At 42.4% G+C, this 23122-nt stretch overlaps 1 protein-coding gene across 1 annotated transcript in view; it reads left to right on the top strand.

Moving 5' to 3' along the window:
- The window catches only part of SCFD2 (sec1 family domain containing 2), a 653104-nt gene that overhangs the window by 529049 nt on the left and 100933 nt on the right, over positions 1 to 23122 (top strand). The window contains exon 6 of the mRNA XM_040334879.1: positions 14606 to 14751. Within this exon, the coding sequence (XP_040190813.1) occupies positions 14606 to 14751 (146 nt within the window). The remainder of the gene's footprint in view (positions 1 to 14605; positions 14752 to 23122) is intronic.

Below are 23122 nucleotides of genomic sequence, written 5' to 3' on the forward strand. Positions count from 1 at the left end.
CACCATTTGCTTTCAAAGCAGCATCAATTCTCCTAAATACACTTTCACAGTTTTTGAAGGAACTTGGCAGGTAGGTTGTTCCAAACATCTTGGAGAATTAACCACAGATCTTCTGTGGATGTAGGCTGCCTCAAATCCTTCTTCTGTCTCTTCATGTAATCCCAGACAGAATTGATGATGTTGAGAATCAGGGCTCTGTGGGTGCTAAACTATCACTTACAGGACTATGGCCCAGATTCTCAAAGGGCTTACGACGGCGCAACGCCATGTACGCCGTTGTAAGTCCTAATCTGGGCCGTCGTATCTATGCGACTGATTGTTAGAATCAGTTACGCATAGATATCCATTAGATCCGACAGGCGTAAGGCTCTTACGATGTCGGATCTTAAATGCAATTTTTTTTTTTGCTGCTAGGTGTCGCCTCCGTAGTTTTCCCCGTCGAGTATGCAAATTAGCTAGATTTCCCGAACGTACGCGCGGTCGATGCAGTGAAGTTACGATGTTTACGTTAGGTTTGCGCGGCGTAAAGTTGCCCCTGCTATATGAGGGGCAACCAATGTTAAGTATGGCCGTCGTTCCCGCATCGAAATTTATAAATTTACGTTGTTTGCGTAAGTTGTCCGTGAATGGGGCTGGACCTCATTTACGTTCGCGTCGAAACCAATGACGTCCTTGCGATGTCATTTGGAGCAATGCACCCTGGGATATTTTCCGGACGGCGCATGCGCAGTACGTTCGGCGCGTGAACGCGCTTAATTTAAATGCTCTACGCCCCCTACCCGGCTAATTTGAATTAGGCAGGCTTGCGCCGGGTGATTTACGCTACGCCGCCGCAACTTTACAGGCAAGTTCTTTGTGAATAAAGCACTTGCCTGTAAAACTTGCGGCTGCGTAACATAAATGAGATACGTTACGCTCGCGGAGTTTTACGCCCATCTACGAGAATCTGGGCCTATGTGTTCTTCTTTACATTGAAGATAGTTCTTAATGACATTGGCTGTATGTTTGGGGTCATTGTCTTGCTGCAGGATAAATGTGGGATCAATCACACCCCTCCCTAATGGTATGGCATGATGGATGAGTATCTTTCAGTATTTCTTGGCATTGAGGACACCATTGATTCTGACCAAATCTCCAACTTCATTTGCAGAAATGCTGCCCCAAACATACAAGGAACCTCTACCATGCTTCACTGTTACCTCAGACACTCATTATTGTACTGCCCTCTGGCCCTTCAGAGAACAGACTGCTAATTTTTACTCATCGGCCCGGAGCACCTGCTGCTATTGTTTTGCACCCCAGTTCCTATGTTTTTGTGCATAGTTGAGTTTCTTAGCCACATGTGAAAAGCAGGAAAGTAGCTAATATAGTAAATCATTAAGATGCCACTATGGGCAACACTGTATCCTGGCCTAGGCCAACAAGGCCCAGGCCTAGGGCAGAACTTTGCAGGGGGGCATCACTGGCATGGTTATATCTTCCTAGTCCTCTCCATGAAATTATCAGAAATTTGTTTTTAAAGTAGAACTGTAGGCAACACTTGGCCCCGGTCAGTTTATTTTTTGTCCCATTGCAGAGATTTCTCTTCACTTCCTGCCCCATAGCCTAACAGGAATTGAGAGGAAATCTATGCAAAATTAAGGGAATCCATTGCCCCTCCCCCCCAGGTCCTCAGAACTAGTGTCCCCACTTGAAATTTTCAGGACGGGTTTTAAACAGCAGGGGGAGTGGCCTTGACAGGAAGGGGCGGGTCATAGTTAAATTAGGGGGTGCACGAGTTTAGTCAGGCCTAGGGCAGCAACCTAAATACACTACCGACTATGGGGGTCATTTACTAAAACTGGAGAGTGCAAAATCTAGTGCAGCTCTACCTAGAAATCAATCACGTTCCTTTTTTTTTTTTTTTTTGTCAAAGCTTTATTGAACAAGCTAAAGTTAGAAGCTGATAGCCTACCATACACATCTGCGCCCAATTTTGCACTCAGTTTTAGAAAATCACTATGTATTTCTGGTTAGTAAATTGAATAATTCTCCTAAAATTCTATTGGTGACCACAGTGCACATAATTCTCTGCATTTGATGAAGGCTTTGGGAGCTTTTATAGTTTAAAAAACATAAGGAGAATGATGTGTTTTCCACCAAATAATGCATACAACAAAACTAGATGAGGACATACTGTATGCTTACTCTTGTGGCCTAATTAGTAACTAGTTTGTGTTTTTCCAGGATTTGTCAAATATAATCACATTGGTGGTGATGTAGACCTGTTATGTTACAAAGCTTTATAACATTGCCTTGATATTGCAAACATTCTATGACGGCACCATCATAAAAAGGAATTTACAACTCTCTAAACTAAGCATTATTTTCAGGAAAAGGTAAATGTCGTTCATAGTCACATCTGTGCTTTACGAGTTCATCAGAAACTGCTAAAGTAAACTTAACACTGATGTTTATCCAAAATTTGAGCAAAACATTACAAGCCACAGTAATTCTAATCAAAGGTTTCCAAACAAGTTATTCAGAAACATGATGATGACCTTATATAAATATTTTCCAACTTTCTGGCAATGAAACATCATCTATTCTACACCATCATTCAGAACTATAGCTTTATAAGAAGAAGACTGCGCTAACCAAAAGAATGTAAAAAATAACATCAATAAAGATCAAGGCAGCAATAAAATGTGATAAACATAAATAACATAATATAAAGGATAAACTGCGCCAATAGTGTGGACAAGCAACAAAGTGTCGGTGCTCAAATAAAGATATAGTCTCTGAACCCCAAATTAAACCTTGAATGGGGGTAAAAAATTGATCAGCATAAAGGAAATAATATAATGGTCTTAATACAGTGATCGTGACGGACCCCAAAAAACAGGATAAACGAACACCACCGTGCAAATTACTTCTTGTGAGGAGACCACCACCTAATGGAAAGCCGCTTACCGCAACCAAGGGGTTAATATGCCTATAGACAAATCCATCCAAATCCATCCAGGGGATGCAAGTCAAAAGGGGTTCCACGAACAGATAAACCAGGTACGATCGCTTCCTTACAGATGAAAGGTCCTCGATCCGTGGGTATAAAAGAAAACGGACCAATAGTGTAACTCTGTATAAAAATGTATTAAAAAAAAGGACGAAAACGTACTTAGAGCAAGTATCGTAATTAAAAGCATGTACAAGTTGCCGGCCGGCACTATAGGAGCCCTTCCTCCAAACGTAACAAACGCGGTAACGTCAGTGTGCACCGTCCCATAAGAACTATAGCTTGCATCGTTATATATTTTTCTTTTTTTTCCCTTTTTTTCTATCAATCCCTGGCCAGATGAGCTTACAATCTACTTCTCCTACCACAGTCAGATGCCAGTTCTGGATGAGAGTTTGTTTACTCAAGCAGAACCCTATGTTGTTCAACTGTCAAATGATAGAACCTCTGCAACCCTGGAATTTAGCAGGTGGTTTGGTGTGGGTTGGGTGGGAAAAAACCCAGCAGTGTATAACTTAACCACTTGCTTACTGGGCACATATACCCCCTTCCTGCCCAGACGAAATTTCAGCTTTTCGGCACTGTGTCGCTTTAAATAAAAATTGCGCGGTCGTGCGACGTGGCTCCCAAACAAAATTGACGTCCTTTTTTTCCCACAAATAGAGCTTTCTTTTGGTGTTATTTGATCACCTCTGCCTTTTTTTATTTTTTGCGCTATAAACAAAAAAAGAGCGACAATTTAAAAAAAAACACTATTTTTAACTTTTTGCTATAATAAATATCCAATTTAAAAAAAAAAAAAAAAAAAAAAAATTCTCAGTTTAGGCCGATACGTATTCTTCTACATATTTTTGGTAAAAATAAAAAAATTGCAATAAGCGTATAGTGATTGGTTTGCGCAAAAGTTATAGCGGCTACAAAATAGGGGATAGAATTCTGCCATTTTTTTAAATTATTTTTGCTTACTACTAATGCCGGCGATCTGCGATTTTTGTCAGGACTGCGATATTATGGCGGACACATCGGACACTTTTGACACATTTTTGGGACCATTCACATTTATACAGCAAACGGTGCTATAAATATGTATAAATGTGACTGGCAGGGAAGGGGTTAACACTAGGGGGCAAGGAAGGGGTTAAATGTGTACCCTGGGAGTGATTCTTACTGTGGGGGGAGGAGACTGATCTGTGTCCCTATGTACAAGGGACACAGCATCAGTCTCCTCTCCCTGACAGGACTTGGATCTCTGTGTTTACACACAGAGATCCACGTCCCTGCTCTGTCAATGCCGATCGCGCGGACATCGCGGCCACCAGGCACGTGCATCGGCATCTCGGTGACGTCCTGTGCACGCGCACCCCAGTGGCCGGAGGACCAGAGGCCTTAAAAGCCGGCCTCCCGGATTTGTAGAGCCACCTTGTGGCTGTCTTTTTACTATGACCCGGGTCTGAAGTAGTTAAGATTGCAGCTTGACCCAGTTGTCACTGTGGTTGGGTACCCATTGCCTAACTGCTCCCCTTTCTGATACTTTGTTTATAGAGACTTTCCATAATATTATATACAGAGGTCGGGCTCCGGGCCACCCGGGCAATTCTATGCTAACTGCCTCGCTCTCCCTGTTTAAAATAATTGTTTCCAAAATTTCCAAAGAGTCATGGTCAACGTCCCCTATTAACCCTCTGTGGTTCAACCCCAACTTTAAAGAACTATGCTCTATACCTGATCCGCAACGATGGTACTCTAAGGGAGTTAAATACCTGTGCCATTTATATGACACAGGGATTTAAATCCTTCTAACAGATGCAGGCTCATTTTGACCTGCCACACTCATATGTGTTCTTCTACTACCAACTCCAACACGCCATCCCTGCCCAGTTTGTTTTTTTGGAAAATCCCACCATTATACCTCTGTTAGAGAAAGTACTGCGACACCCTGACCCCACAAAACTTATCTCCACATATTTTGCTGCTCTTATGACTGACTGCAACCCTAAATTTCAAGTGGCCCAGATAAAATGGGCCTCTATGGACTCTACACTCAGAGAGGATGATGGTCAGAATTCAGTGATACATACAAGACCTCAGTAATATCATCCATTAACATAAAACAATTTCATCTATCCCACTTAACCCCTGCTAGGTTACATAACCCCTACATAACATAACCCCTGCTAGGCTTGGCTCTCACAGCGGACTGTTTTAGAGGTTGTGGCCAAGCGGCAGACTTTATACATTGGAGGGATTCCTCTAGGAGGGCTGTCACCTAAAATTATGGTCTTCTCAAAAAATGGAACTTCCGCTTTAAGGGAAGGTGACCCCCCTGACATGCCACATTTGGCATGCCATTTTTTTGGGGGGGAGCGGAAACCCTCTTTTTAGAGGGTTTCAGCTCCCACTTCCTCCCTGGGCACCGCTGCGCCGGAATCAAGGTCGCCTCTCCCCCACTCCATCTTGGCAATCATCTGGGACACGTCACATGCACGGTGCGTGCCCGGCAATGAAGCCACAGACGGGCGCCCACAATCGCTGGACCGTGGGACAGGTGAGTGTCCGATTTATTAAAAAGTCACCAGCTGCAGTACATGTAGCTGCTGACATTTAATATTTTTATTTTTAATAGGAACTCCGCTTTAAGAAAAATAAGAAATCCATGTGTACTTTGTGTATGATTTTTTTATGTAATAGGAGGCATCAAGCCATTTAAATAAATAAAGAGTTTTAGTATTCTACACATAATTTCCTGATCTTTATGTAGCGCTCTGCTCCTATTGAGTAGGTGCTATATTTAAATGTAGTGTTATCTGAGCTCTAGTTAGCTCAGAATGATTATGTTAATTGTTGGTTTCTGTGTCAGTTCAGCTGCGCTATGCATTTTTTCCACTTGACCCTGGGTGTCGCTGTCATTTTGGGCCAAGGTTGGAAATTCTGGGCATTCTGGGAGAGGGTACTTAAGGTACAGACACTGATTGCGGTCTCTGACCTGATGCCCCTCCTGGCCTAGGGTGTGTCGTGGCATTTCTTCTGCCTCTGGGCCTGCTGGCCCGAGGCTTCGTTACTGAAAGTAGGCCCAGGAATTCTGGGGCCTACTGATCCAGGGGTGGTCCTGTTTTTTCTTGCCTGCGGGGAGAAGCCGAGCAATTGGAGGAACCAGGGAAGGACTTTTCCCAAAGAGGACCGAGCAAAAAGGCTGGTATCTCAGGAAGAGTTTGGAAACTCAATTGGAAGACGCATCCCGCTTCACAGTATCGCCGGATGGCTGAAAGAAACCAATACTGTGTAGCTATTGTTTGACTTTGCAAGGGATTATTCGGTTGAACAGTTCTGTAGCAGAGGATTGTACAACAACTTTATTATATTCATTGAGTCTGTGGCAGGAACTTTGACCGAGCGATGCACCGACTGCTGGGCCAGTGAGAGAGGCTTATCCGGTGGTTGTTAAATCCAGTGTGGAGACTGTTTGTCCTCTGGATTCAAGAGAGTACTTGTGATCTGCAAAGAAAGGTATCTGAATCTCCCCTAACTCTCCACCCCTCTGCTTCAAGTTGTTAATAAAAGCATTGGAAAAAAGACTCAGTGACTGGCCACCGTGTTCTATGTAACTTCTTAACCCTAGACTTTGAGCCATCCTGGTGAACAGCGGGGTAGCGGCAGACCCAAAAACTAACCAGCAGCTCCTACGGGGGTAGTGCTACATATATAAAAGCACTTGGGGCCAGATTCTTGTATAATCTGCGGCGGCGTAGCCTTACGCCGGGCCATTTACACTACGCCGCCGCAAATTACTGGAGCAAGTGCCATATTCTCCAAGCACTTGGTCCGTAATTTGCGGCGGCGTAGTGTAAATGGCCCGGCGTAAGGCCGCGTAATTCAAAGGGGGCGGCTTGTATTTAAATTAAGCGCGCCCCCGCGCCGATCGAACTGCCCATGCACCGGGTTGAAAAATAGCCCAGTGCGCATGCTCTAGCTCACAACGGAAAACGTCAATGACGCCGACGTGAGCGTCATTGACGTAAAGTCGTATTCACGAAAACGACGTAAATGACGGAAAAAGCCGACGCTGACCCGACGCCATACTTAACATGGCTTACGACGGACCTTCGTAAACTTGCCCCTCATATAGCAGGGGCAAGTTTACGCTTACGGAAACGTCGTAAATTCATTGCGTCGTCCGCGCGTACGTTCGGGACTCGCCGTAAATAGCTAGCGGCGGGAAAAAAATTGCATTTAAGATCTGACATCGTAAGAGCCTTACGCCTGTCAGATCTAAGGGATATCTATGCCTAACTGATTCTAAGAATCAGTCGCATAGATACGCCGGGCCAGATTAGGACTTACGACGGCGCAAATGGCGTTGCGCCGTCGTAGGCCTTTTAAGAATCTGGCCCTTGGTCTTTTATTTTGTACATTTACATTTGTGGATTTTAGTATTTTCATATCTAGGGAGCAAATAATCCCCTCTATAATGCACTTTGCTTTCAGGATAGTATAATGATTTTGTCGATGCAAAACTCCACTTTGTTGTACTGTTTTCATAGGTACAGCTTCTACAACAAATACAAGACTTGACTTGTCCCTTGAAGGAACCATCTCTGTAGGAAATACATCTTGATAGAGTAAGCAGGCAGAGTTTTATCAAAGATTATTGACAGTGTGCATGAAAACGGCGTGTCGTAATGGGGGCTGTTAGAGAGAATTCTTGAGATGCAGTTTCATTGTTCAAGACACACACCTGGCCCAACATGCATAGGCTGCACTCTAATCAAATCATAATGCTCCTTCGTAGGTCACGCTACCAGGCCGAGCGGTGACTGTGTGTGTTTTGGCATTGATTCAATCAGACCTAGTCAGTCTCACGCTACTTTCCTCCTCCTCCTCCAGTCTTGGGAGTTGTATGTTTTAATTTGACTCCTCTAATAGCTCTTACTGGCTTATAGTAGCACATTTTCTGTTTCTCTGCTCTGTGTGCCAGATAGTCTGGAAAGAGAGACATTTATAGCAGGGTGTGGCTGTCTTTCATCACCTTGTGGCATTTAAGTGGAGGCTTTTGATTTCTTTAGAAGTTGAAATTCAGCTGTGGATTTATACTGATGTTTTCTAAGCCAGGCTTGGGCTGTAGACCCATTACTTACAAATATGTCTGCAAAAGAATATTTTCTGGGCAAAGACTTTTTTTTCTGCTCTTCCCTTTCACACTATGAGCTCTTCATGAATTGGGCAAGCTGGTCTGAAGGCTGATCCTCTCGTCCTGTTACATTAAGCGCCACGGGTTGGTTTTAATTTAAATTCTTCAATTGTGCACTGTCCAGGCTCCGCACTGTACATAGTGTACTCTGCTTTGATCATTCCAGTGAGGGAACTCGTATGTCTAGATTGCAGAACACTTGTGTAATGGACAAGTGTAGAACAAAATGTGGACACGTGAAATTCTGTGTTGTAAACAATTTTGGAGCTAAGGAATAAAAAAAATGTAAGTTTAAATTGGTCAAACCTGTTCTACATTGTCTTGTGGTTTGAGACACAATGTATGAAATGGGCACATGTGCTCAATAAATCACAATCCTAAAACCAGCTGAAATACATCACTGCATTTCATTATCCCACAAAAGTCTGTGTTCTGACTTTCCGTGCGTTTGGCTTCTGGACTGTGATTGGTGCATATACCTTGTGTCCTAGATTGATGACCAACACAATACCAAGGACAATTGCTTTCAGTTCAGCTTTTTATTGGCAAAAATAACACAATGCAATGTCACATCAACATAGGAAACATGAAAAGTCAATTCTTTGTGGATGCACAATTGTTAGCAGCATAAATCAGAAGTACACAATGACCTGGTAACAGTTGCAGGAATTTTTTGTAGAAGGTTTTAGAAAATGCAATACAGTCTCCTTAAAGGGTAACTGTTTTTTTTTTAAATAGCATGTACAATTGCAACACAAGTCATATTGTGATTGAATGTTTTAAAAATTCTCTTTTTTCAATCTGAATTGCTGTAATTTTCTTTAGAATGCAATACGATATGGCTACCTGGAGGTGTTCTGTATACAGATGGTGTACAGAACGCCCCCTAAAATGTAATTTCCTGCTTGTGTGATCAGCTCACTAAGGCCTCATTCACACGAGGCGGACTCCGATCTTACGGAGTCCGCCTGCTCCTGTCCGCTCAGCGGGAGATCAGTCCACAGATCTCCGCTGAGCCGACGGATGACAAGCTCCTCTCTGCTCACTGAGCGGGGAGGGGCTTGTCGGGCGCCGCTGTGTCCTATGGAGCGATCTGATGAAAACGGACAGCATGTCCGTTTTCATCAGATCTTACCCGATCTGATCCGCATGGACGGATGGGGACGTGGCCCCCATACGTCATGTCTCCGCTGACATCCGACGCTCCATAGCGATGGATGGAGCGGCCGTTCAGGTACGTGACAGACAGACCCGAACGGCCCTAAGTGTGAATGAGGCCTAAGGCCTGAGGCCTGACTTACACCTATGCAGGTTGGAGTTTGCATATTCAAGATGCATTTTGCATTTTTCAATACACGCTTTTGATCCATTGAAGTCTATGGAACCAAAAAGCAGAAAACGGTCACTGGTCATTTTCATAAAATGTAAAGATCTGAGCTACATTCGTAGGAAACCATGTTAAATGGACTGTAGTGTGTTTCTGAAAAACTGAAAATGCACTAAAAAATGCATAGGTGTGCATAGGTGTGATCCAGTCCTGATTCTCCCAGTCTGCACTAAGATACTGTCATGAACCATGAATCAGACTGAGGCAGAAGTGCAGTACAAATCACACTATTTAATAAAATGGTATAAACAGAGCAAACTTAGTCAAAACATAGCCAGAGTTCAGTAACCAAGACAGGTAGTCAGAACAAGCCAGAGAAACAGGAGTCCAGAGATCAGCAAAGTTGGGTGCAGCAAACAGGATCAGGAACCAGAAGGGAAGTCAGCCAGCAAAAGTCTTTCACAGGAAAACACAGCAGAGAGAATCCAAGGCGAAGGCACTGAAGATCTGAACCAAGGAGTTTTTTTTATAACCAGCAGCTCTAGCTGACGAGCAGGAAATGAAGACCAGGTGAGTCACTGTGGAAGGAAGAGACTTTGGCAATTAACCGACAGCTCAGCACAGAGCTCTGAGAAGGAAGGGCTGAGCCCAGCCCTGACAGATAGTCCTATTTTGGGCATCCCCTTCAACAAACATGTAATTTTTGGCGAGATACTCCCAAAGGAAAATATTGTCTAGAGGGATGCAGACCTGCCACTTTCCTCAATTAAAACCCTACAAGTGCAGCAGCGGACTGATAATTATAAAATCTCCCCCATTCCAACACTTAGCACATGGACACAGACAAACATCTACTGTATTTCTTCAGAATAACAAAAAGTTAGGAATCTGCAACAAAGTTAAAATCCCTGCAGTGTACATAGATCACATGTTGGCCTAGGGTCACATGATGGCTATGCTCCCAACTAAGCAATACTACAATACAGCTCAAGGTCCCGTTCACACTTAGCATTTGAGAATAGCAGGCGGAATAGTTGCGATTCTGCCTGCAATTCCATATTGTGTCAAAATTGTAGCATGTAACCTGCATTTGAGTGCCATTAATTCCTAATAGAACCCCAAACGGGGTGTGATTTTGCTGTGATTGTCGTACAACAAAACACAGGACAATTGCAGTGAAATTTTTTTTAAATGTGTCTGACTCAGGGCCGAAATTTGGTCCACAAGCTTTTTTTTCGCTACAAATGTGTATAGGGCAACCTATTCATGCGCAAAGGCTGCCCTATGTGCGATATGTGGAAAAGCACGTTAATCACAAAACGGAAGGCTACATGAAACGTGAACAAGGTCTTATTTATCACTGAACCCATTCCTTCCATTGTCCTCACTTTAACTGCTTCCCTCACACGCCATTGTGAAATGATGGTCAGGTGGAAACCCTATTGTTCTAGAAGGACTTCATATGTAAACAATAAATGGCTTCCATTCATGGTATACAATTGTGTAGCTAGCTGTGATTGGTCACAGTGATCACACAGTACAGATAGGGCAAATCACAAACCATTTGTACCATGTGATTAGCTTTGACCAAATCACAGCTAATCACAACAATACACAGTGTCTACTCACTGTCATTCAGTAAAAATAACTACTTATAGCAGTGAAAGTCAACACTATAAGCAAGCATGTGCAAAAAACGTCAAGAATATGGACAGCCGCACTCCAGTAACTTGAAAAAGACGTGCCCTTTATTGGGTACAGGAAAAAATACACTACAGGTATCAGCACACAGTGGGATAAACAGCTGACGCGTTTCGCATTGAGTGTCAATGCTTAATCATAGCTATAGATGAAATAAAAAATAACAGGTATACATATACACACAGAAATCTATGCTTAATTGGACCCACCCAGCATGTGATTGACTACAGCAATTAGCCAGTATCCAACACACAGGGGGGGGGGGGGGGGAGAAGAGGCATAGGTGAAAAAAGCACACATAAAACAAACTGGCTTGCAAAGTAAAACAAATCTGTAAATACAAGTGTGGACAATAATAAATGTGACCAAAAAGGCAACACATATATATGTGAAAATAAAAATAGTAATCAAAAACATATTAAAAGCTAAGGTGTAGCAGGGATGTGGTGTAAATATAAATGTGAATAAAGAAAGTGAGTGGGTGATTAATAAAAATGTATTATAAGCATGTGCTGAATAAAGACCGACAAGTCAATCACATGCTGGGTGGGTCCAATTAAGCATAGATTTCTGTGTGTATATGTATACCTGTTATTTTTTATTTCATCTATAGCTATGATTAAGCATTGACACTCAATGCGAAACGTGTCAGCTGTTTATCCCACTGTGTGCTGATACCTGTAGTATATTTTTTCCTGTACCCAATAAAGGGCACGTCTTTTTCAAGTTACTGGAGTGCGGCTGTCCATATTCTTGTCGTTTTTTGCACATCCAGTGCATTGCCAGCACCCATCTGCTTCTGAGTGGACATCAGTTACCCTAGTGAGCTCACCTGGAGCGGCAGCTTTCTTAACTATAAGCAAGCATAGTGCAAAAAGTAAATAAAAAAAGTCATTGTCACTGGTCGCCACCACACCAGTTTGATGATGCTGTACTGCACTGGTGACAATATGTAAAAAAAATTATGTGAAAATATTATTTTTTTCTTCATTGAAAACGTGCCTTGCCTCTTACTAAATACCTCAGACTGTCTACTTTCCAAAAAGGTCATTTGGGCGATATTTGTACTGTCCTGATGTTTTCGGGTCTCATGAAATGAAATAGGCCATCAGTACAACAGAATTGATTGATTTTCAGATCTATATACAGTATATTACCAAAAGCATTAACTTTAATGGCATCCCAGTCTTAGTTCGTAGGGTTCAATATTGCATTGGTCCATCCTTGGCAGCTATAACAGTTTCAACTCTTTTGGGGAGGCCGTCCACAAGGTTTAGGAGTGTCTATGGGAATGTTTGACCATTCTGCCAGAAGCGCATTTGTGAGGTCAGGTACTGATGTGGACAAGAAGGCCTGGCTCGCATTCTCCGCTCTAATTTATCCCAAAGGTGTTCTATCGGGTTGAGATCAGGACTTTGTGCAGGATAGTCAAGTTCCTGCACCCCAAACGCCCTAATCTATGTCTTTATGTACCTTGCTTTGTGCACTGGTGTGCAGACATGTTAGAATAGTAAGGGGCCATCCCCAAACTGTTCCCACAAAGATGGAAGCATAAAATTGTCCAAAATGTCTTGGTATGCTGGTGCCTTAAAGCGGATGTGCCATGGGGAAAAAATATTAAAAGCCAGCAGCTACAAATACTGCAGCTGCTGACTTTTAATATTAGGACACTTACCTGTCCTGGAGTCCAGCGCTGATCGCAGCAGAGCACGAGCGATCGCTCGTCTCTCTGCTGCTCCCCCCGCCATCCACGCTGAGGGAACCAGGAAGTGAAGCGCTGCGGCTTCACTGCCCGGTTCCCTACGGCGCATGCGCGAGTCGCGCTGCGCCCGCCGATTGGCTCACACGCTGTGTGCTGGGAGCCGAGTGTTCCCAGCACACAACGGGCGACAGACGGGAAGTCAGAAAAACCCGTCTTTCGCCCGTAGCGTGTGGCCGGAAGTGGGTGCAAATACCTGTCTTTAGACAGGTATCTGCACCCCCCTCCCCCCTGAAAGGTGTCAAATGTGACACCGGAGGGGGGGAGGGTTCCGATCAGCGGGACTCCACTTTAGGGTGGAGAACCGCTTTAAGTGTTCCCTTCACTGGAACTAAGGGGCCAAGCCCAACCCCTGGAAAACAACCCCCCACCATAATCCCCCCTCCACCAAATGATTTGGACCAGTGCACACAGCAAGGTTCATAAAGACATGGATGAGCGAGTTTGGGGTGGAGGAACTTGGCTGACCTTCACAGAGTCCTGACCTCAACCAGATAGAACACCTTTGGGATGAATTAGAGTGGATACTGCGAGCCAGGCCTTCTCTTCCAACATCAGTGCCTGACCTCACAAATGCATTTCTGGAAAAAATGGTTAAACCTTCCCTACCTAGACACTCCTAAACCTTGTGGACAGCCTTCCCAGAAGAGTTGAAGCTGTATTAGCTGCAAAGGGTGGGCCATCTCAATATTGTACCCCACAGACTAAGGGTGGGATGCCATTAAAGTTCATGTGCGTGTAAAGGCAGGTGTCCCAATAGTTTTGGTAATATAGCATATATACCATAGTTTGTGGACTCTATAACTTTCCTACAGACTAAATAATATACAGCAAAATCTTGGTTTAAGAGTAAATTGGTTTGAGAGCGTTTTGCAAGACAAGCTAATTTTTTTAATAAATTTTGCCTTGATATACAAGCGATGTCTTGATATAAGAGTAGCGTCATGTCACAACTGAGTATAGAAGAGAGGAGCCTCTAAGTGTAGCAATATGGTTACTTATTGCTACACTTAGAGGCGCCTCTCTTCTCTTTTATACCCTGTAAAAAAAATGCTTTGATATACAAGTGCTTTGGATTACAAGCATGTTTCTGGAACGAATTATGCTCGCAAACCAAGGTTTTACTGTACATTGATTTGGGTTATTTTCACCAACGAAATGTAGCAGAAATTTTATTACAGAAACAAAGAAAGATATATTTTTTTGTTTTTTTCTAAATCTGTTGTTTAGTTTATTTAAAAAAAAAACAGTGATAATTAAATACCACCAAAATAAAGTGCTATTTGTGTGAAAAGAAATACCAAAATGTCATATGGGTAGAGTGTTGCCTGACCGCGCAATTGCCATTCAAATTGCAGCAGCGCTGAAAGCTGAAGATTGGCCTGGGCAGAAATTGGGGTAAAAGTGCCCGGTATTGAAGTGGTTTAAAAGGAACAAGCACTCAGATAGAACCTTCAGCTCAGGAGCCCTGCTGCGTCTCAGAAAGAAACAATGTATAATATGGCAATATAATTACTAATCAGTTTTTTTTTCCTAACTTTTTTCTTCTTTACAACTGCACCCTAAATATACTTGCAGGAAATAAGATAACTTTTGAGTTAATGGCTCAAGGTGACGCTGAATTTTGTCTTGTTACAGGATGTGAATCTCCCCCTGAGCTGACACTGGATAAGGCCACAGCTGCAGTGGATAAAATCTTTTCTACCTTGCGGGAACTTACAAAGGTTCGAGCACACCTGAAATTGTTCAATTCTGTCTATGGGCCCGGGAGCAATATCCAACAGGTGAGAAATGTTTCTACAGCAAAAGAACCAAATGTATATGTACAAAATCACTCTTTCCTCCAGTGATATGTGTACCCTTAGGGCTCTTTCACACGGGCGGCCCGTTCAGGTCCGCCTGCCAGTTTTTTAGGTGGACCTGAACGGGCGCTCTGTGCTCCTCTATGGAGCCACGGATGTCAGCGGTGACATGCCCGCTGACATCTGACCCGCTCCGATCCACCAAAGTGTGACGGAGGAAAAAAACTACTTTTCCATCCGTCTGGCGGATCGGATCAGGTGAACACGGACACACGGTCCGTGTTCCTCCAATCCCCCATAAGGGAGAGTGGAGAAAAGACAGGGTGGTCCCTGCACAGTGTGCGGGACCATCCTGTCATCCGCCGGCTCAGCGGGGATCAACGGAGCGATCCCCGCTGAGCAAGCGGAGGTTCACGGGGCGGATCATTACTGATCCGTGTGAAAGGGGCCTTATTGGTACCTTAGAAAGGTCCAGTGGGTGCTTCTGTTTCATAAAATATTTTTAAGTCATAGTTTAAATTTGTTGCACGCTGTAACTCCCACGCACAAAACACCCCACTGCACATTGTTCCTATTTGAAAATATTCAAAATCTCTTGTTAACAACCATTTACATTTAGAATTTGGGGTTGGGGGGTACTTTAGACCAGTGGTCATCAACCCTGTCCTCAGGGCCCACTAACAGGCCAGGTTTCATGTATTACCTTGGGGAGATGCATGTGTTGTAATGTATTTGTATTGTATTTTCGGACGACAACTGTACTGACTAAATGAAAATCGTACGATCTGGTATCGTACGAGGAAAATTTTCTTGCATGTCCGATAAAATAATATCCAATGAACTGTCATGATCGGCTCGCGGAAGCCCTGTACTAACGATCCGATTATCGTACGATTCTTCCTCGGACGTCATTTTTCGTACGATATTCGGATCATGTGTACGGCCCATTAGGGTCTTTATTCACACAGTGCCTACTCATAAAGGCGATATACTTAACCGCTTCAGCCCCAGACCATTTTGGTTGTCAAAGACCAGGCCACTTTTTGCGATTCTGCACTTTGTCGCTTTAACTGACAATTGCGTGGCCGTGCGAGGTGGCTCCCAAACAAAATTGACGTCCTTTTTTTATGCCACAAATAGAGCTCTCTTTTGGTGGTATTTGATCACCTCTGCGATTTTTATTTTTTGCGCTAAAAACAAAAAAAAGCCCAAATTTGGAAAACAATTCTATATTTTTTACTTTTTGCTATAATAAATATCCCCAAAAAAATATAGAAATTTTTTTTTCCCACAGTTTAGGCCGATACGTATTCTTCTACATATTTTTGGTAAAAAAATCGCAATAAGCGTTTATTGATTGGTTTGCACAAAAGTTATAGCTTCTACAAAGAAGGGGACTGTTTTATGGCATTTTTATTAATAATTTTTTTTTTTTTTTTACTAGTTATGGCGGCGATCAGAGATTTTTTTTATCGTGACTGCAACATTATGGCGGACACATCGGACACTTTTGACACCATTTTGGGACCATTGTCATTTTTACAGCGATCAGTGCTATAAAAATGCACTGATAACTGTAAAAACGACACTGGCAGTGAAGGGGCTCACCACTAGGTGGCGATGCAGGAGTTAAGTGTTCCCTAGGAAGTGATTCTTACTGTTAGGGGGCGTGGCTACACGTGACACGTCACTGATGACCGTTTCCGATCACGGGGAACGGTCATCAGTGACAGTGTCACTAGGCAGAATAGGGGAATGTCTTTGTTCAGCCCTTGCTGAGTTCCCAGGACCCGCGGCCGCACTCGCGAGGCACGCGACGGGCACACGCTCCTGCTGGGCAGCAGATTTAAAGGGACGTACCTGTATGCCAATCTGCCTGCCCGTGCCATTGTGTAGAGGTAAATAGTCGGGCGGTGGTCGGCAAGTGGTTAATGTGATAATAAAGGCTTATGTATTTTTCACCTAAAATAAAAGAAGAAGTTTATACCTACCTGCTCAGTGCCAGTGGTATTGCACAGAGTGGCCACTTACCTCCTCTTCTGGGGTCTACCACCAGTGCTCTCCGCTCCCCCTCTGTTCTGTGTGCCTCCAAAGCAAGCGACCTGCTAGGAGGTCACACATGCGAGCAAGCTCCTGTGCTGTGTGCATCCATAGACACAGCATGGCTCAGCCACGCCCCCGACTCCCTCCTCAAAGGATTTGATTGACAGCAGCGGGAGCCATTGGTGCCTGCGCCTGTGAGAGAAGGGAGAGAGAACCAGTGCTGCTGCAGACTGGCAGAGCGCTGAATCAATACAGAATTCAGGTAAGTATTTAGGGAGGGGGGTGGGTGGTACAATTTAGTTTTTTTTTTTTTTGTTTTTTTACCTTAATGCATGTAATGAATTATGGTAAAAAAATAAAATAAAACCTTTCGGGTTTAGAACTACTTTAACTGAGGACTCAAGAAAAAATTACCTTTTTAATAATTTTTCATAAAAAATATCTATAGATAGGTGTACTGTTGAAATCGTCACTTCTTCTTGCAGATTTCCTTTAGCAAGATGTTTATGGGTTTGCTTGCATGATCTACTGTTTCAAAAGACCCACTACAAATTTTCAATAAGAATTCAATCAGGGCTTTGTTGAAAGTTTTGGTTCAACTTCAGTTTTTAAACACATTGCTTCACAATCTCATCAGGCACACTTTTATATGATATAATGTATAGTTGACTTGTTGGCTGCAAGCTTCCCAGACCCTGAAGCAGCAAAGAAACTTCAAACCAGAATATTTCCCCAACATGCTTCACAGTTGTTATGAGTTTCTTCTCCTGAAATGTCACCTTCGGTTTGCATGCACTCTGACCCGTACTGTTGCAAAAATGATCCAACATCCTGTGATGAAACGTTGTGATTCTGAGAGACTCCCTTTAGCATGAATCAGTCAGCTCTTGGCCTGAATTCTCTGGATCAGCCAGACCTAGATAAAATAGCAGTCATTTGAAATCTGTGCCACTTATGATTATTTTCCTTACAGTGGAGTCATTGATTTCAAAGCATTTGGTGATCTTTTTATATCCCTTGCCAGACTCATCAGCATCCACAGCTTTTTTTCTGAGGGCCTTCGAGAATTCTATTAATCTTGACACGATGACACCACACACATCAGTAGAGAGAACACCAGACCCTAGATCTCTGAGGTTTAAACAGGACATGTTCCACCAGCATACTCCCTAAAGTCGGCCATACATGGGTCAAATTCCTTTGTAACTAACAATTTTCTTTTGAATTTTGCACCATTAGTGGGCAGCGGCAATGCCAATTTTTTTGTGCGGCCTTCGAAATTTGAGTTATCAGGCACGTTTGAAATTTTTGGAAAAAATTTGCAATTTCTAATCTATGATGGGAGAATTGTGCGAGAAATGTAACTGAAAAATAAATGCACATGAGCGCAAGAAAAGAGAATTCCCAGAAAGAAAATAATTTTTTCTTTCATGAAATTGTTTTTCTTTAGCAACATGAGGTGAAATTGAAGGCTTGTTTGGTCGAATTTCAAAATGAATGGTGACACCATTAGATCACAAAACGCACAAATTTCAGATTTTAGAAGAAAATTTGTTCGGAATTCAACCCATGCATGTCCAGTTTAAGGAGGTTCTAAAAATTGGCATCTAATCTGGAAAAACCTATTTTTAATTTAATGAATTTGAAGTGGTGGTAAATGTGGGGATGTTTCATATACCAAGTTTGCATGTTCGTTCATTTAGATTAGAAAATTGAATACAGTATGTTAGTTTTATGTGTCCTTTTGTCTGTAGACACTATTTGAATTAGGATCTAATTGTAATGTATGCCTGTTCAAATATGTTGAAAAAGTCAACAGTTTCCATGGGAGTGTATTTACTTTTATAAATGAATGTATTTTTGAGAAACCCAGAATTATATAATGCCGGTTAAGGGAAGCAGGGCATTTTTAAGGGTGACCATACATGGCCAGATCTATGACTTTTACATGTTGGTGAAAATTTGGCCATTTAGGGTTTCCCTAGAGGTGGTAACAATCTGAAAGATCTGGGGACGCTAAAAGGATACCGTTTACAACCTGCATGGTGAATTAATTTATTGGAGAGAAGGAATGTGTCGGGAGAGGGGGGGGCAGAGTTTTTTAGAGCAGTTATGCTTTTGGGGTTAAGCATGCATTCCACCACTAGTCATACTCATTAAAGGGGTTGTAAAGGTAATTTTTTTTCCCTAAATAGCTTCCTTTACCTTAGTGCAGTCCTCCTTCACTTACCTCATCCTTCGATTTTGCTTTTAAATGTCATTATTTCTTCTGAGAAATCCTCACTTCCTGTTCTTCTGTCTGTAACTACACACAGTAATGCAAAGCTTTCTCCCTGGTGTGGAATGTCGTGCTCGCCCCCTCCCTTGGACTACTGGAGAGTCAGGACGCTCTCTACGTTGCAGATAGAGAAAAGAACTGTGTGTTAGTGGGCGTCCTGACTCTCCTGTAGTCCAAGGGAGGGGGCGAGCATGACAGACAGACAGAAGAACAGGAAGTGAGGATTTCTCAGAAGAAATAAGGACATTTAAAAGCAAAATTGAAGGATGAGGTAAGTGAAGGAGGACTGCACTAAGGTAAAGGAAGCTATTTAGGTAAAAAAAATATGTACCTTTACAACCCCTTTAAGCCTTCTGCCTACAGTCTGAAGTTGACACAAATAGATCTAATGGAACTAATGTTATCAGTGTGTATTTATTTGTTAAATATCTTGTTGTTTTGTGTAGCTTGTGAATATATATTATGTATATGGAAACAACCAGTACACATGCAGCCTCTACTCGATCTGGTATAGGTGCATCCCTAATGTATACAACAAGCTTGCAAAAATTTCAAGTCATCAAACATTTTAATAACTCAAAATATGCATTCAATGAAATTAGAGTAATTTTCCCTTTTAATATGCTTTTTTTAAAAGGAAACTTTTCATAAGTGCATTGCAGGTTACAAGATCTGCTTTTCGTATACAATGAAGCCTTCAAGGTCTTCTTGGTATAGGCAACCATTTTTTTGCCAAACGTTTCTCGGTATTGAGCATATTTTGTACAGTGCTTACTGTTTGTAATGTGGCCAACATTTAAAGGCTTTGTACTGTCTTGCCTTTCTCTCGGGTGGTTACAAGTATTTTCATTATCCCAGTCAGACTTCAATTTCCTGCAACTTTGCTGCCATCAAATCCATTGTAAATAAATGGGTCTTATGTATGTAACCGGAGATATCTTCACATGTGATTAAATAAGCATAATATCCTAATATTTGGATTTCCTGGATAAAGATGTTTATGGGATCAAATTATGTATGCAGAAAATAGGCCTAAAAGCAGGAGATTTATACAGAACAGAGCCTATCAAAACGTGTTTTATATTGTCAGCAGGGAAATGATATATTATTCTTGTTATTGCCAAGTGAAGTTGCCCTTAGCTGCGCTCTAGCTGTGCGGCGCAAAGGGCGCCATTCAAGAGAGGGAAATCTACAGCTCTGTTTTCAACACTGTTAACCATTTGCTAAAGAGAACTATTTAATTTTCATGTTTTCGGTAGCCCCTCTTTCCTCTGTATCTGATTTCTCTCCTAATCCTCACTGCGTTTGGTAGTGATGGTGGTGTGGCAGGCTGACAAAGCTTCTTCTCCTATTGCACGATATATACTGAACACTAGAACCTTTCCCTGGCAGCCACCAGTGACAAATCAACAAGTTGAAAGCCATACAGTTAAAGCGGGGGTTCACCCTAAAAACAATTTTCTAACATTACATTGAGCTCAGTCTCGACATTGACAGTATGCCGATTTTTTTTTTTGCTGTACATACTTCGTATAGCTATTTTTCTTAGCCGGCTTCCGGGTAGTGAATCCTGCGGGAGTGGGCGTTCCTATGCAGCAGTTAGTGATTGACGTGATGACAAAAACTACCCCCCTGTCACATAAGGAGCGTTACGAGTTGCGGAAAGAAGCCAAACGTCGGTGCGCAGGTGCCGTATAGCGCCGACTCAACATTTGGCTTCTTTCGGCAACTCGTGACGCTCCTTATGTGACAGGGGGGTAGTTTTTGTCATCAAGTCAATCACCAACTGCTGCATAGGAACGCCCACTCCCTCTGGATTCACTACCCAGAAGCCGGCTAAGAAAATAGCTATACGAGGTATGTACAGCAAAAAAATAAATCGGCATACTGTCAATGTTCAGACTGAGCTCAATGTAATGTTAGAAAATTGTTTTTAGGGTGAACCCCCGCTTTAACATTGCTTCTTTTAAGTACTGCTTCACCGTTCCAGAGTGGAGGAAGAATCCTCTCCTTAACAAGTCTCCAGACCGGGATCATGGATTTTACAAAGAAAGGTGAGGGGAATGAGATGAAGTTCTTCAAACCCCGAAAGCACCATTCCTTTTGATTTTGACACCAGTCTGGCAACCTTTATTTTCTGTGTATGGTGCCTTTGCACTGCTTTTTTTATGTGGTTTTCATATGGTTTCTTTTGGTAGCAAGTATAAAATGTACAGTTGAACCTCGGATTACGAGCATAGTCCGTTCCAGGAGTATGCTCGTAATCCAAAGTACTTGCATATCAAAGCGAGTTTTCCCATTGAAGTCAATGGAAATTAAAATAATTTGTTCTGCATGGACTTCAATGGGATGCAATACCGAATGCGGCCAGAGGTGGGGGGGGGCTCCAGAGAGCACCAAAAACGTCCGAAAAGGCCTAAGGGCACTTCGGCTTGTTTCCTGCGCACCTCCTTCCGTACCTCGGGCCAAATGAGGTACTGCAGGCCAATGTTTGGCTTTTCTAGGCTCCTGTGCCCCGTACCCCAGGCCAAATGAGGTACTGTAGGCCTATTTTCTGCTCTGCTCGGCTTCTGCACCCCCGTACCTCAGGCCAAATGAGGTACTTCAGGCCTATTTAGCTTGAATTCTGCTCGTTTTGCGAGTCAACAATCGCAAACCGAGTCAGAATAAAAAAAAAAAAAAATTGCTCGCAAATCAAAACGCTCTCACACCAACTTACTCTTAAACCGAGGTTCCACTGTATAAGGATATAAGAGACCAATGAAGGCTTTGTACTGCATTAAGAAAAGCTCAAATCTACTTTTCTTAATGCAACATCAATCAGAATAGTTTTGGATTTTTTATATTTTTTTTTACCTGGGAACACCAAAGAAAAATCTTGACCAAGGTGTCTGATACTCCAAGGGTTTCCCTGCCATAGTGTCTTATAACTTCTAAGTATGTTATTATGTTTTCCTCAAGTTTGTTTTTAGACTGTCTGTGGTGTTTTCTTCTGTTCATATCCAAGTTTAGCATCACATTTGACATGTTTATGCAACTTTGACCTTATAAAATGTTAATAGTCTGGAAATGAACAGTTCGATATATACACAAGTATATTCTGGCTAGTATACAGATCTCAGAGGAGTACATCCCGAATTGGACTCAAAGCTATGTAGATGGGTAGATAGATGGAACCAGTGTTATAGGGCCAAGCACCACTGTTTTGACAACAGCAAATACACGTACCTGTCAGTGATCATCATACATGAACCTGCTCCACTTCAGCCAAAATAGAGAAATCCATTATGACTTAGTTGTGATGTTTTAGGGATTCTATAAGGAGATAATATGAAATATATAATAATATGGGAGTTGGCACTGCTGACCTAAAAAGGTTTGAGGCATCTTTAACCTAACTTCACTACTTAGTGACTATTGGCCTGCATCCGGGATGCTGGCTTGGAGATCAGACATTTTTTTTTAAATAGATTTTATTGAAAGAAATTCCAAAAATACATTCCAGAGCAGACAGTATATATTGCAACATAGAGTGTAAAAATAATTGATGTAAATAGACATCCATAAAAGAGAAGCATATTGCCACTAGATGTGCATGCAGATACATCCATATAAAGTAACATACTGTCCCAAGAGCAGATGAAGTGCTTATATAAATGTAAGGTTCCAGATACAGACATCTTTATAATAAAGTTCTGTCATTAACTAAATCAGTGAGACTGGGGTATCAAGCCATGGAGCACATAACTACATTTTAAAACGTTTTTAGGGGTATAGTGAGTCCCTAGTAAAATATACACTTGCATAACATTTGCACTGCCTGAAGAGCCTCCTCCCATTGCTCTTCCTCGAAGGGTCCCACATCCATTTGCCACAGTTTTGCTGCCCTAAAAGGGTATTCTTTCAAAAAAGTACCTAACAATGAAGCATAGCATCTAGAGATGAGCTCTTTCTCATTAGCAGTATTCTACATAAGGTTGAATAGAGGAATAAGAGACCGTTGCCATATTTTTTTGCTGCCCTGTGCCTTTA

This window comes from Rana temporaria, chromosome 1, assembly GCF_905171775.1.
Source record: "Rana temporaria chromosome 1, aRanTem1.1, whole genome shotgun sequence".
NCBI classification, from domain to species: domain Eukaryota; kingdom Metazoa; phylum Chordata; class Amphibia; order Anura; family Ranidae; genus Rana; species Rana temporaria.